Source organism: Papilio polytes, unplaced genomic scaffold (assembly GCF_000836215.1).
Source record: "Papilio polytes unplaced genomic scaffold, Ppol_1.0 DF824191.1, whole genome shotgun sequence".
NCBI classification, from domain to species: domain Eukaryota; kingdom Metazoa; phylum Arthropoda; class Insecta; order Lepidoptera; family Papilionidae; genus Papilio; species Papilio polytes.
The window spans coordinates 2,835,807-2,852,360 of NW_013525013.1; the positions used below are offsets into that span (position 1 = coordinate 2,835,807).

Genomic DNA, 16,554 nt, shown 5'->3' on the forward strand with positions numbered 1-16,554 from the left:
AAAAGCAAAAATAAATCAATATATTTTAGAAGCATAGACATTACCTGTATAAAAACTTGACGACCACACTTGGCTGAATATAAAACAGTCTTGTTACAAACGTCAATGAAAAAAACATTATTTATTTTTAATGCGCCATTTTGTCGTGGCAAATTGTTTTATTTATTTGCTGGTGATTAATCACAACGTTTACACATACATTTTTTTATTACTAATTAAATACAGTACATGGAAAAGTGATATCTATTAAACCGAGTTAAAATAAAGTGGTCTGCTCTACAACATTCGATAAAATCAAAACTTTTGACGCCTGTGTGTAGTTACTTTACTATTTTCGCGGTCAAATTTGATTTGAGCTACTGAAAATGTTGGGAAAAAGAATGCACCATAACAGCAAGGGACGCTTAGCAAGCAAAGGTCATGATAACAGTAAGCCTTCTAGTCCCGGTGTTTCTCCATATAATAAACCTTCAAAAATACCTGGAGCAGTTTCGGTAGGTAAAACTAAAGTGGAAACTTGCCCTATTCCTTACATCAGACTTCAAGACAATGCAACGACTTTACCCCGATTATCTGCAATTTCTGTCAGACCTGCTGATGAACCTATTGGTATAGATGAACTGGATGCTTTGCAGTTAGAACTAGAATCATTATTATGTAGCACAGCATTACGAATAAGATATTTCCAAGGGGAAATTGAAAGTATTGATACAAATGAATCTAAACGGGAGAAAAAAGGGAAGGCTGCAGGTAAACAGCTCCAGTATCCTGTGAAAAGAAAATTCCAAGATGATAAATTAGTTAAAACCAAAGACTATACAAAACTTTCAAATCAACCTAAAGTACCTAAATTTAAAAATTTCTCTAATGCTTCCTCTGGAGGATCCCACAACTATTCAAATGATGCCAATGCCAACTCTGATAATTCAATGAAGCTTGAACTATCACAGTTCTCATTACCAAAGAATAATATTCCTTACAAATTTTGGAATTCAGTTGAACCATATTGTGCACCAGTTACCTTAGATGACATAAAATTTTTGGAATCGCTACTTGCACAGAGTAGTAACACTACATTACCACCTATCCCACCACTAGGAAGACATTATTCAGAAGTCTGGGCTGATGAACACATAACAGAAGATCAAAATGCTGGTAACCCAAATAAATTAAGGCCTCCTGGAATGTCACCAGAAGCAACAAGCCTAAGAAAGAAAATTGAGAAATCAGGAGAGAATATGATCACTGGCCCATTAACACAGAGATTAGTATCTGCTTTAATGGAAGAAAATGCATATGATGTGCCTGACATAAAAGTTAAGCAACAATCAAATATTAAAAGCAGTTATAAAAATTCACTTACTCTAGAAAAATGCCTCCGCAAAGAGCTAGTAGACCAAGGCATACTGGATCCAGAAGATTTGCCTCCTTTAACCAATCCGGCAGATGATGAAATTTTAGCAGAGATAAAGAAGTGTCAAACAGAACTGACAGCTATAAGAAAAGATAACTGTAAGAATTTAAAAAACCTGATTGGTCTTTGCAAGCAAGAAATGATCAGATTGAACTTAAAGAAGCAACTTGATCAAGTTGATTTAGAATGCATAGAAACATACAAGAAATTGGTTGCTGCTAAACAGAAGAAGCGTCCTATCACTAAAAAGGAAAAAGAAGATGCTTGGAGAGCTATTAATGAACAAATAAGACTTAACAAAGAAATTAATCTATTGCCACTAACTGGACCAAATACAAGTTGAGGGAAAAACAGATCATGTAATTTAATTTTAATTTAGTTATAATTAAGATAATAAGATTTAATTATACATCTTGATGTGTATAATAAACAGTGTTAATTGTTTAACTTAGTTTGAACTTTATAACTAGATTTTAAATAATTGAATATCTTCTGTACTTAGGCCTGCTAATTGTATTTACCAAGCATTGAAAAGTCAGACATCAGAGTATTACACTGCCATTGTTAAATCAAACATATAATAATATTAATATGTTAGGCTTAAATAATGTTAATTTGTGATTAAAGAAAAATAAATTATTTATCTTGGTGAATTGGCTTGACTTATTTCCAGTTGATCAGTTAGTGTTGTATGCCCAGTTCATAGTAAAAAAGATAAAACGGTTTGTGTCTTTAATTTATTTAAAAAAACTTTTGCAATATGACATGTTTGACTCCCTGGAATCAACACCAGAAATTGTTCCGGTATGGTAGTTGCGGCGCGGTTTGTGTACTCCGGTGCCCCAGATATATTCCAACTACAACAAAGGCATATTTGTATTTTTGTTTTTTAAACATTTATTTTAAGGGCATTTTTATTAGTGTGAATCCCAAAAAAAAAAATCTAACATTTTTCATCCTACACTGGTTTTCTATTATAATCTGTGATATGTGATATAGTCTTTGATCTGTGCACTGTGCTGAGAGTCTGTGACAAACTGACAAAAGAAACAAAATCAAATTTTCAACGGAAATCGGGATACGGTTTTTTAATTATTCGTCAAATTTATTAATCGGCCCTTTTATAAATGTTATTTTGATTGAAAATTATTTATAATGGATAATCCGCTTACTCCAAATAAAATACTACGATTGTTGCATTATGCGGAAGACAAATCTTTTAGTCTCAAAAAGCGATTGGCACAAGAAGAGGAAGAGAAACGGTTTGTTTTTTACATATCTAAATTTTTAAAATTCCACAAACGTACTTTAAAATTTCATAAGATGGTTTGTTTTTTTAGCATGGATAATCAGGAAAGGACGACAAATAAATCCAGTATGCATTTGGAATCGTCATCCGGAATATTGGACCTAGACAAAGTGGAGGGTAAGTAAAGCTTTTACTTTAAATCATATATCAAAGTAAAAAATAAAACAGAGCTCTTCGGTACTTGTATTGGTATTCTGTTCACCTTTTATAGTTACAGAATGTGCATATAATTCTATTAAATAAAAAATCAAGCAAGTTCTGCAGGTAAGTGTTTTTATTTTGTACTCAATTTTTTTTCAGGTTTCGGTGAAGGGGGCTTAAGTATTATGTCATTCAATAAATCCGTAAGTTTTTAATTTTATTTAAAACACTAAATTCTGTCCAAAATCTAAAAAGTGATGTTTCTCTTTAATCCAAAAAAGGAGGAGGTTGCCAGTAATATTAAATGAAAAATATTAATACAACCCATTTATAACTCTCAGATTATTTGTATTACACAGAGTCCCTTGTTTTTAAATGCTTAACAATAATACTGCTTTCAAAATTATTATTTGTCTCATCAGACTGCATTTAATCCTGGTGAGATGACTGGTAGATCAACTGGTACTGAAGAAGTCAAGGCTCATACTGAACGCAAGGAACCAGGCAGAAAACCTCTAGATGCCTATGATGAATATGGACGACATTCATTTGCTTTAGAAAGTCTCGCCAGTAACTTAGAGAAGCAGACAATGGAAGTTAATGATATTATGAGACATTCTATTGCAAGTAATTATTCTTTTCATTCAAAGGTAAGGAAACAGTTTAATTCTTGAAGCTTTGAATAGCCGTCTTTTAATTTTTTTTAATTTTATAATACCATTTACAAATTTTTCCATTTAGCATTTTTTATACTGTTTCACAAATGTTAGACTTAAACAATCCATATTTGTCATACAAAGAAATTACGATTTTATTCATGACTTATTAAATGTCTGATATGTACCTTGTCCTTCGTGCCATTAAACAAATAATGTTAGTAATGTGATTTAATTCGTTTTTCAGGCTTTTTGGCAAAACTTCTGATTGTGATGTTTGTCTTTATTATATTTTGTATGTTTCTATTGTATGTTACAGAAGGACATGACAGCAGAAGAAGCGTCATTTGTCTTGAACCATGCTCCACTGCCAGTACAGCAAAGCACCCAAGTTAACATCACAGCAGACAACTTACCGTAAGATTTTTGGAATAATAGAAAGCAAACCACCAATGAAAGTGCTGAAATAAAAAAGTTCATAGCCATAGACAACTGCAATATTTTAAGTGTTGTAGTTGTCTACCTTTAATGGACTGAAATAATATTTTCTATTCCTATACATTCTTTCCCTTTCCAAATACACACTAGATGATATGAGAAACTCACAATAAGTATGTGGAGTCATAATTTTTAGATTAATAATATATTTTCAGGGACACCACTACAAACATGTCTGTCGGAGGTTATTTCCAAGACAGATGTCCTGAATTTAAAAATATATTCCAAATGACTGATAGTCCAATCAGGTCTGTGAGACCTAGTATTAGTGAAGGTAAGCAAATTTTTAACATTAATAAATTGAATAACTATATTTTACTTTTTTAAGGATTTTTTTTTACCTTATTACAACTTTAAATCCTTCTGAAGTTAATATGGATGATTGCTACTATATACCTCCAAATGGCCTAACAGACCTTTATTAAATTTGTCACATATTTAGAACATTTGCTACAATGAATTTGTTTTTAATCTCGATGGATGGAGTTACCATCGCAGCTAGCATAATAATAAAGATAGTGTTATATAAACTTAAATATTGTAATTTTCAGTTTCCCTGTCGACTCCATTGAATTCAATTAGCAATGAAAGTAAGAAAACATATGTTGTGGATCAATCTTTGGATTGTGTACCAGTGAGGCAGCGAGCCGCTAACAATGATGTTAAAAATGAATCCAAATTCAGTATGGCTCGGAACTTCACAGTACCGGAAATATCTGACAGCAGTTGCAGTACAGATATCCCTCCAGTTAATAATGAATTGTTCAAAGTACCAATGAGTAAATATGATCAAGAAGAATCTAACATTAAACAGAATTTGCTACAGAAAAGACTTCTGCAATCTCTCAATGTTGAACAGTTTTTGAAAAAATCCTCCCCATTTCAAATGCCTACTGAAGAATCTGGTGTTTCAGTTGATAATGATAATGAAAATTCTCTGAGTATTTCTAAAATTGCGGACTACCTAGGTTTGTATTCGATTTCTTTATTTCTAGACAATTTTAAATAATTTGTATCTGAATGTTTAATAAATAACAAGTTTGGTAGGGTTTTTCCGGATTCTAAGAACACCATAATTCATTATAGTTATTCTTTTATTATTTATCTTACTTTCTTATCATTGGCAACATTTCTTTTTCAGGAAAACAATCAAATGTAAGCATAACCGGTATGCTGCAACTAACTAATCAAAAACATGCTTTGAAAAAGGAGCCATTATCAGAGTTGCATATGAATGCTCAGAATAATATGAGAGCTAAAGACAGAATGTCTACCACTAATTTAAAGAGTATGGAACATGCAAAGTCTATGGCTCACATGAAGGGAATGGAACAAATGAAGGGTATGGAACTCATGAAAGATATGACACACATGAAGAATATGACACATATGAAGGGTATGGAACACATGAAGGATATGACACACATGAAGGATATGACACACATGAAGGGTACGGAACACATGAAGGATATGACACACATGAAGGATATGACACACATGAAGGGTATGGAACACATGAAGGATATGGAAAACATGAAGGATATGACTCACATGAAGGGTGTGGAACACATAAAGGGTATGGAACATATAAAAAGCATGGAACACAAGGGTCCAGAAATGTCTAGTTCTGGTAAAATGAGCCTAGTTACCTCTCTTGAATCATTGAAGATCAGAGAGAAGAAAACTGTACCCACAGTTGTGATTACTCCTTCGTTGAACAAAACAGAATGCAGTGACACTGAAAGTAGGAAAAGAATTTCAAGATCTAAATCCCCGTCAAGCAAAAGTCCATCTACTTTAAGCACTGTGCAAGAAAATCACAACAGTTTCAAATCTAATGATAGTCCTCTACAAAGAAGTAAAGGTAAAAAATATGATTTTTGTACAATTTTTGTAGAGTTGACTCTTTTTATTTAGTTTTCTACTTTTATTTCAACTTCGGTATTTTGTGGTTTCCCATTTCTTTGTATCTGCAGATATCAAATAATTACGATAACCGAATGGTATGGAATTCTAAAGTCATTACCATGAAATTTTAAAATTCTACATTTACAACTACCATGGATACATCTAAAATCTAAAAAAATATATATTGCACACTAGCCTTTGTTCGCGACTTCGTCCGCTCGGAAAGAAATAATAAAACATGTCTTATGTTACTCACTGATAACATAGCTTTTAATAGTGCTAGAATTTGAAAGCCCAGTAGTTTTTGAGTTATTTCAATACATACAAAAATCCTGAATTACAAATCCTTTCTCTGTAATAGACTACGTATTAATGTAATAAATGCGAAAGTTTGTAGATGGATGTTTGAAAGAGTTTGGAGACTAAAGGACTGAATGGATTTTGATGAATTTTGTTGTAGATAGTCTGGAAGAACACATAGGCATACCTTTTTTTTAAAATTCCAAGCAGACGGAGTCGCGGGGGAAAGCTTGTATTAAAACAGATTTAAAAAAATAAAATGTTTCAACATACATTCGGTTCTCGTGTTGTTAATGTAGTAAATATTTTCAGGCGATGTAAATTTGTCTCACGTAGCTTCGCCCAATGTTCAGTACACAGAGTTAGATAGTTCAGTGGACTGGCGCGAGGTGCTGCGCCACAAGACACGGCACCGCTTGCCTGAAGGTTTGTGGGACACGCTTTGTAACCGCTACTAATCTACTATTTTAATAGTCGAATTAATTATTAACACAATCTAGTTAGTAATGTCATTTATTGTCTATTGCTTTGGAAAGTTGTAGTTTAGTTAATACTTATTCATACTAATCATTATAAAAGTCCTAACAATTTAATAATTGTTATGAGCGAGTGTACATCTTTGATTAAATTGTCGCACAACTAAGGTGCGATTGTCGATTGTTTCGCAGCATTCAACTGTTTAGTTACACAACTAAAAATCGAGTAGTGTACCTCCATATAAGCTCATAGGAATCAAAGCGAGACTAAACAGTCCTGCGATAGTTTAGTCAAAGATGTGCATGCATTCTAAAAATTGTGTAATAAAATTTAATGTATGATTTTACAAATTTATTACAATATTTTTGTTTTAAATTGTTTCAGATCAATGGACAGAGATTAGAGCTACAGGTGTGAAAGGTTATGTGGGTAAGTTTTTAGATATGTACACTCAATTTTAAGGAAGTAAACTCAATTTCACAAGAATTGTTTAATAACGAAACTCCAGCATGAAGACATAGAAAATTTCAAAGGGGTTGAAAGAGAAAAAACATTGTTTACGAGGTTTTCAGTAGTTGATATACTATAACTACATAAACTGTTTTTCAGGGACTTGCTGTGACACCACAATAACTATTACCACACTATCAGACAGTTGGTTGACAGCAAAATTACATTTTATCGATTTACCAAACGATGGCAAAGATTTGACCATAGAATTGCCTCGGCAGCCATTGTTGCTGTCACCAGGAAAGACCGAAACAATCAAATTATATATAACCTCTAATATGGAAATGAACACAACTTTACCATTCAAAGTATATCTGAGAGATTCATCTGTTGATTCAGATATAGAACAAATGGGAAAATTGAATGTAGATTTCAAAATGCCGACAATACAAGCAATTTCTTTTGATGGTATAAACAAAGTTGTTTTCCCAACAGTACAAGAAAACTGTAATACAATCAAATATTTTGTAATTATAAGCGATTGTCCCGTTGATTTGCAATTAGATTTGTCGATTATTGAAAATAATGATGTTTTTACAATAAAGAATGTACAAGAAATTCGTAAAAGCGATGTTAACAAAGTTTTAATGGAGCGTGACAATGAAGAGGATAAAGGAAAGGCGAAGGGAAAGAATTTAAATAAACAATTGTGTCGACTTACAAGTGGTAATGCAATTAAAGTCTCTGTTGTGTTTACTGCTCCTAGAGTCACAGATTTGGATCGCAGTAAGTATTCTAATCGTACTAATATTAAAAATGCGTCAATTTGTATGGGTGTGTTTTACTGCATATCACCAAAACGGGTTAATGGACCTCAATGTAATTCAGCACAGACGAAGGACTTAGTCGGATAGAACACATATGCTATTTACTAAGTATTTTTAATTCTGCGCCAACGAAATCGTGGACAAAAGCTTGTCTTAAAATGAATTTTTGATCAGTTAAAATGTGTCCTTATGTAATGTTTTCTTTGTATATTTCAGATGACAGTTTGACTAAATTCAAAGGTGCATTGAATATAAATTTAATTGGAATCAAATCTGTATTGAATAAAGTGGAGTTGTATGGAGATGTGGGCTATGCTAAGTTGCAAGTAGACATACCGCCTCATAAACTACATTTATCTAATGGTAATTATTACATGTAAAATAATATGTGTTACAAATAATAAGGCGAATCTAAAAAATCGTTCGATGATTTACAATAATACGTAATTAGGAATGTTATTGAAATTAATTTTATTCTGTTTGAGAACTATGATGTTATAATATAATGATTAAATTTAATTCTTTGAGAAGTTGACACTGCAAAACATTAATATTATATTTTTCCCTTTTCAGAACCTAAAACTATAATGTTAAGAAATTCTGGAAACATGGCTGGGACATGGTTTATCAGAATTAAACATAAAACTCTCAACGACTATAATGTACCATTCCAAGCGTCATTACAAAGAATTGAATTAAGACCGGGAGCTGAAAAGGAATTAACTATCACATACAAAGGATCACAAGATGAGTTTTTTGAAGGGTAAGTGAAAATTGTAGAAAATATATTACAATAACTTTTAATATATTATTTTTTCAATTAGAATGTTAGCTAGTATTAATTAGAATTTAAAATACGATTTTTTTTAGACTAGCTGTTGCTAACGACTTCACTCTCCTGAAATTAAAAAATAATCGAAATGTTTAGCCTATTTTACACACTAATGACATAGTGTTTTTATAGTGAATGAATTTTTCAAATTGGTTGAATTTTTGAGTTATTTCAATATATACAAAAATACAAATCTTTCCTCTTTATAGTATTAGTATAGATAGAGGTTTTTCTTGATTTACTTAAAAAAAGAAATTTTATGTTAAAAATAAGGTTCTATTAACACATTGAATGCACACATAGCTATTTCTGTAGCTCAGGAAGAGTAATAATTCCACCAGCTAAGAATGTGTTACCTTCTACATAAATAATAACAATTTTATTTCCTTTCCAGAACATTATATTTCGAGGATGCCTACACTGGTATTAAAACGAATATCGACTTAACCGGTGGTTCGGATAAGCCTAAAGTATTTCCTATAAAGACGACTTACCGCAGCATGTCGTGGGTGCGCAGCGGAAGAAAGGAGCTCAGTCTGAGGAATTCGACAAACAAGAAGATCCAAATCCGCTGTCATATAGTAGGCGAGGGGTTCACGCTGGAGGTGCCGCGCGCCGAGAGCCGCACCTACTGCCTCAGCTTCGGGCCCGGCGAGAGCCGCGCGCTGGCCGTGCTGTTCGCGCCCGCCTCGCCCGCGCCGCACGCCGCCGCACTGCATCTCGTTTACGACAAAAGTAGCGATTTCTCTAGAAAGGTAAGTTTTTATATACAAATTTTTGCTTTGTTGCAAAGATTGTGTTATGGTAAACGTATACCCATCGCAGACAATGTTATTGACTCATGTCATGGATTCATGGGTATTTAAATTGATGCTTTAAACATGTCTGTGATTACATCATAGCGTCGGAGACTCTGTGGTTAAGTACTTGAGTTATTATATACGGGCTCCCGTCATGTTGTAATGTCATTTTTGATTTTTATATGTATAATTGTTATAATTATTTGTATTTGTAATTTACCCAATATTCTTACGGTGATGGAAAACATCGCGATGCTTGCCTATATGACCAAAGAAATTCAAAGATATGTGTAAAGTCAACCAGCCCGCACTGGCCCAACCTAGTTGACTATGGCCTAGACATCTCTTGTTAGAATAGGCTCCAACCTTCCAACCCCAAATCAGTGTTGTGAGCTGATAAGGATGATTACATCATTATTACATACAGATGATCTTGCCTTTTTTTATTTTGGTCATTCCATTCACGATATTATTGCTCAGATTCAAAGCGAATAGACTACTGATGAAAAATGTAAATGCTAAAAAAAATGTTTCTCATCAAGTGAATTGTATATTCTTAAGAGAAAGTAAATGCCTTAAACCACATTATGAAGGTGAGACAGTTTGGTCCAGTTTGTTGTGATTTTAAAGGTGCACCTGTACGGAGCGTGCGGTGGTGCGGGTGCGGGGGGCGCGGCGGGCGCGGGCGGCGCGGGCGTGCGCTGGAGCGGGCTGGTGACGTACGGCGACACGGCGCTGGTGCGCGCGGCGGCGCGCCAGCCGCTGCAGCTGCCGCTCTACAACAAGTACAACGTGCCCGCCTTCCTCTGCGCACAACTCAGATTCAGCCGTGAGTATACACATTAAAAATAATATTATAAAGGGGGAAAACTTTGTTTGATTGTAATGAATAGGCTTAATAACTACTGGGCTTATTTCAAAAATTATACCGTTAAAAAGCTACATTATCAGTTATTATTTTTTAATGTCACGCAAAGTCGTGGGCGAAAGCTAATTTCAAATATATTTAGGTGTGTAAGAGATAGCTTGATTTCGTAGTGGGAAAACATACAGACAAGTGCATACGTTATTTTTTTAAACGGAGGCAACGGAACAAGTTTCTGATCCGGCTCGAAGGACCATTTAATATTATGAATTAAAACCATATGAAGAACTTTAAGATTGATATGAAGAAAGACGCATAAAGATAAAGAAAATAAATAGTATTTTTTTTAAATATAGTTATATTTATTACATTTACTTATATTTACTTATACAAGACTAAAAAGCGATAACTGCGTTACCAAGAATATGTCATAAAGAATTTTGTTTTTTTTTTTATATTTTTTATAATGTAGTATTTCGAAATATCGGGAGCTAAAACAATCTAAACGTGGTAGGAAACCCGTATCCTATAAACATTATATTTGTAAAGTTTAATATGAAATGCGTGTGAGGTGTGTAAGAGAGGTCGTGTGGCAGTGCAGTACCGGTGGTGCGAGGCGGGCTGCGAGGTGGAGGGCGCGCGCTGCGTGGTGGGCGCGCGGCGGCGGCACGCGCTGCAGCTGCGCCTGGACTGGGCGCGCGTGGAGCGGCGCGCGCGCGCCCTGCCCGCGCCGCCCGCCGCCACCGCGCTCGCCGCGCTCTCCGTGCTCGCCGGGCCCGAGATCACGCGCCGCAGGATACTCAGGTCAATACACACACTAATACAAACCACACGTTTTCACTAAAGGCAAATAATTTTCAATAGAATATTTTTTACGTAACTGTATTCTGTAAAAATATCGTTGCATAGGGTTATTTTCTAATCGTAACCAGCTCACTATAAGTCCTCACCGAGGAACTCAGGGCCTATCCTAAGTAAGGGGTGACTAGGTCATAGTCAACCACGCTGGCCCAGTGGGGTTTGGTTGGTTGGTTTTAAAGACTAGAAAAAGTTTGTGTTACCTTTTGTCAATACTGATCATGTTTATGAAATAAAAATTGAATGTTAAAAAAGCTATAGATTTTTTAATTTTCGAGTAAGCTTGCATACTACCAACTGACCGCCCACTTTTAATTTGTTAATAGCATAATGTTTACTAAATGTTTTTTCTGGTTTTTAAAAAAATGACAATGTTTATGTAAAAATCTACCTAGTAACTTATAAAACATAGCCATATGATATATAATTTTTATTATTCTTTAAACACATTGCCATAATTCCATCCCAAAATATTTTTTATACTAATGTATTTACACAAAATGTCTAATTTCCAGAATAATCAGAAACAAGACGACAGGTGAGCTGGACACCAGCCTGCTGCCGGAGCACCTCAGGGTGCTGGCGCAAGACATCGAGGGTCAGGAGATAGTCTCTGAAGATGCTTTGAAAGACTTCGACGAAACAACCGTAAGTTTTATAACATTTCACAATTATTTAATTATTCCATATCCTATAGCCTTGTCTTATTAGTATTCCTACATTTTAATCTATGTTTATGCTTATCTCTAGAATGGCATAACGGATGTCTATGAAATTTGGTATAGATGTAGAAACATAATCTGAAAGATAGGCTAAAAAAGTTTCTGTGTGTGGGTGTGTGTGAATGTCTATGTATGTGCATGATTGTGACTCACTTTATTTTTTTTTAAATACCGCTCGGACGCAGTCGTAAGTGAATGAATGAATGTATTTATTGCCACAAAAAAATTATTTCATAAAATAGTGGCAAAAGGTAGCCAGCTCCGCGTATGCTGGACGGACTAAGCCACTCCTGCGCTAATTTTCAGCTAGCTCCTTCGGACTTACGTAGCATATACGTAAATTTAATTCAATAGGCCGGCCGTACCAATCACATGTACAGAAAACGAAACAAAAATACACTTGTAAAAACTGGTTAATACGACAATTGAAATATGTTTAATTCGCAGTCATCGTTGAACGAGCTGATAGAGAGCCTGCAGGAGCTGAGCGCGCAGATCGACTTGCCGCAGGACTTCGCGGAGGAGCACACCATACTCATCAGCGACGACTCGCTGCTGCAGCACCACACGCTCGCTGAGTGAACCGCCTTTATACTCCACTAGCTGTCGCTCGCGACTGCGCCCGCGTCACATTTCCAGTTACTCGGTGATAACGTAGCTTTTTAATGGTGAAAGAATTTTTAAAATCGGCCAAGAAGTTTTTGAGTTATTTCAATATGTATAAAATACAAATATTTCACCTAAATAATGGAAGAGAGAACAGTTTCTTAAACTATGTAAAGGCAACAGATTCCTATTTTAAATAAAGAATTAGGTTTTTCTTTTAAACTATGGAAAATGGTGTTTTTCTTTTTAAGAAATGAAGAATTAGTACCATTTATTAAGTATAATGATTTTTGTTACTAATGGCATGTTACTGGTATAAATGTATTGTTAGGTTTTGTGTTTCAACTTTTTAAAAACTTCCATAGAAACAAGTTTTTATAATTGGCAGAATTTTAAGGTGAATTTTATACAATTGATTCTGAAACTGTAGACTGAAATTTTATTTGACATAGACATTCCAGTTTATTTTATAAATTAATTTAAAGTTAATATTATTTTAGTATGTAAACTCGTTTATTGCAACGCATAGTGTTATTGTTTCTTTAAGTTGTACTACAATAAGTTTGAAAGTTGAGAATAACTATTTTGTGTTAATTTAAGTACTTTTTAGGCATAGTACTTATATTTTTTCAAATGATAGTTTTCTTGTTTTCATGTTAATTTCGTTGTGAGCCACAACAGAACACACGTTCAGTTTTAATTGAAGTTTGTAGGTTCAGTTGAAACTGAACGTGTCCAGCGCGCCTGGTTAACCATTCGAATCTCATAGATGAAAAATTGAAATATTAATACAAACTGAAAAATTATTTTACTGCGAAGACTTAATTTATTTTATAGTTTTAAACCTACTGATTTTACTATAATTACTCATTAAAAGTACGTAAAATAATACAATATTTTATTTTCTAATCTTTCCCCCAATTTTTGAATTAAAACAAAATGTTAAACTGTTACTGGTTGTTTATAATTTTATGTCAGATTGGTATTTTTGAGTACTTGCAATTAAACTGAGCTTCCTGAGCTGGCAAAAGACATTCACAAGCTTGAAACACGATCAGGTAGTACTAGTAGGTATGTACTGTAACCGAATGGTCAATAGTTATCCTGTCCAATTGGGCAGTTACGCGTTACCTCGTGCTATAGTTGGAAACCCACACCCTTTGCAATACCTCACAGTAATATATAAAAATCAAGCATTTAAACTTTTTTTGGCAATTTAAAAGCGTCTGCCTACGAAAACGGCCCAAGGGAGTTGTCCCGACACTATTTAATCTTTCTTAAAATATTCTTCAAGACGTTTGTTGAAATTCTTAGGTGCTTTTTATAAGTTCAGGTTGTAACTGCTCAATTAGACAGGATAACCAATGACCATTCGATTACGGCACAAACGAGTACTGTCTAATTGTATAACAATAAAGTTTCTGAACTTAAGTGTCGTCTGCCAGCTCTGACAGCTCAGTCAAGTCAGTAAATCTTTATATTTAGGAAAAGGTTGGAAAATGAATAAAATCCACGTTAATTTATATCATTTATTATTTTCTTAACCAGTTATATTTATTCCAATCGTTTTCCTATTTTTTTTTAAATCATTGTATCTAAGAGATTCCGACTGTCAATCGCAGTTGACTGTTAGAAATGACCACTTCATTATATTGCCTACAACTTATAAAACTAAAATGCATTTCCTCTTATAATAAAAAAGTCGTTAAACACCGCAAAATGATATAATTATATACAGGACTAAGTTTGACGGTTCACAGAATTCAAACGCTTATTCATATAATAATATTCATTTGAATCCTTCGCAACGGACCCTTGGAATATAGAGACATGTTATATTGTTGCAAAATAAAACTTAAACATTAGACGAGACGCGTCGGTCGCGGGACGTGTCCGACCCGAATCCGACACGGGTCCGGCGCGAGGGATGCATCAATAGTACATTGATCTTGGTGTATTTATATCATGATTATATCTCTTACACAACGAAAATATACTTCTAATGCACAGACTTTACACGAACAGCCTTCACGGAACATCCGTTCACTAAAGGACTCGGAACACGTCACACACACCCACATACACACATTCATACATCACACACGTATCGCATTTGGCAGTTAATATAATTTCCCCCACAATGTTCAATATTCACATAACACTCGTTTTATTACAAAATAAAATTGTGTCTGTTACTGAAGCAATACATTTTCCTGCGCCGGAGATGGAATGTGAATATTGACAAGTACAAAAGTGAGTCCACGTCGGATGTCTACTTGCCGTACATTCTACATATGAAAAAATCTTATTAAAATGGAAGTACTTAGTCATACATGCTTTTAACAACTAATTCGAATCAAAACAAAATGGCTGACGTTTTAGTATGGTGCTTTGAAAATACTAATTTTGATAAATTTATTGCGTTTTAAAGTTATCTAAGATATAAAAGAAGACGTAACACGGAACATATCGAGCATCCGAGTGCTCGACAAATAATTTTATCAAAATATTTCCATAATCATACAACAAAAATCCGTGTAGCCAAGTAGATATATATTTGTATATACACCACACAGTCACACGATTTATACAATAGGAATTAAAAACACTAAATTAAAAATAAAAACCAGTCACTTAATGAGCTATAAAATAGTATGTAAGTTCGCCAACGAGACACTGGCCGAGCGCGGCGCGGCGCGCGGGGCGACGTCCGCACACTCATTGAACATTCACAATACACATTGTAACGCAGAATAAAGATTTCATTTTATGCGATATGCGATTTAAGATTTCATATTATTCATGAGTAAAAAAATATTTAAAAACATTTCTAATATAAGTATGCGCGTCCCCGGCGCGCGCCGGCCGCCGATGCTTGCAATAACAAAGGCATCTCTAAACATTAATAACAGCCGAGGCTTGCTGAGTGGCCGCCATCTTGTGTCGCTGTCACAACACGTGTCCTTCAGAGATCAATATGGCGTCGAGCGCGCGGCTTTACAGTTGGTCAATGTTAACGAGACAAATTTGGTAATTAATTAATGCCGTTTCTAACCTAAAAATTATATCGTATATTAAATCCATGTGATCGGTAACGGTATAGTACCATTCGCACACCATTTCTTTACTGCGTCGGAACTGAATCAAAACATCCTAATTCAATGGTCACTATTAATATATCAGGCTTTTGTAAAGACGTAAATTTAATAAAAAAAAGTCAATAAACGATTGAGCGATTCAATCTGCGGATTTTCGATTTGTTATTTAAAGTATAATTATCACAGATAACATTAAAATAAAAATAAGGTATGCATGTTGGAATTGTGTGTCAAAGTAAATAGCGCTGGAAGCTTGTACCAATGACGAAACGACGATACGCACTATATTATATTCTAGAATAAAAAATATTAATGTTAACCTAGTCACATTTGTTGAAAAGTCTATCGATGAGAACGCGATTTTATAAACAATGAAAAATGGTTACATAGAATATGAATCACACAGAATCAACAGAATTAAAGAAAATTAAAACGTTTTGGGACTAACCAAAGAGGCCATAAACATGTGCAGTTCATGCTGGGCGTTGGCCGTTAATGTAAAAATAAAAAAAAGAATAAAACAATTGATAATATGTAATAATCATAATTTAAATCAATAAGCAATGTAGTCGTTTAGAAATTGGTACAGTTGTTATACTGCAGCGGCGTCAGAGCCGCGCCCGATTCTATCTGTATAGGATTTGACTACATGTCTACGAGTTTATGTGTGTTAGCTTGCCGAGCGCCCCCTCCCCTCCCCAACCCTCCCCCACACGACTGCCCTCCGCCTTTCATACACACGATTGTAAATATATAGAGACATAAAGCGACACTATGTTACAAGCCGTTACAA

At 34.4% G+C, this 16,554-nt stretch overlaps 3 protein-coding genes across 3 annotated transcripts in view; 2 read left to right on the forward strand and 1 right to left on the reverse strand.

Moving 5' to 3' along the window:
- The first annotated feature begins 110 nt into the window (after positions 1–110).
- On the forward strand, positions 111–2,073 carry LOC106110738 (transcriptional adapter 3). The gene has a single exon (XM_013292635.1). It carries the CDS (start codon positions 366–368, stop codon positions 1,755–1,757), a length of 1,392 nt encoding a protein of 463 aa, XP_013148089.1. The 5' UTR covers positions 111–365; the 3' UTR covers positions 1,758–2,073.
- Positions 2,074–2,479: 406 nt separating this feature from the next.
- Positions 2,480–12,764, forward strand: LOC106110909. Its single transcript, XM_013292858.1, has 18 exons — positions 2,480–2,676; positions 2,755–2,840; positions 3,024–3,067; positions 3,287–3,514; positions 3,840–3,937; positions 4,174–4,292; positions 4,570–4,986; positions 5,160–5,882; positions 6,539–6,652; positions 7,088–7,132; positions 7,313–7,939; positions 8,197–8,343; positions 8,554–8,743; positions 9,207–9,567; positions 10,243–10,441; positions 11,074–11,281; positions 11,851–11,983; positions 12,505–12,764. Exons 1-18 carry the CDS (start codon positions 2,570–2,572, stop codon positions 12,637–12,639), a joined length of 3,981 nt encoding a protein of 1,326 aa, XP_013148312.1. The 5' UTR covers positions 2,480–2,569; the 3' UTR covers positions 12,640–12,764.
- A 2,171-nt stretch (positions 12,765–14,935) lies between these two features.
- Positions 14,936–16,554, reverse strand: part of LOC106110725 (protein gustavus) — a 26,304-nt gene continuing 24,685 nt past the window's right edge. Inside the window, exon 5 of the mRNA XM_013292622.1 lies at positions 14,936–14,951. Coding sequence (XP_013148076.1) covers positions 14,936–14,951 — 16 coding nt within the window. The remainder of the gene's footprint in view (positions 14,952–16,554) is intronic.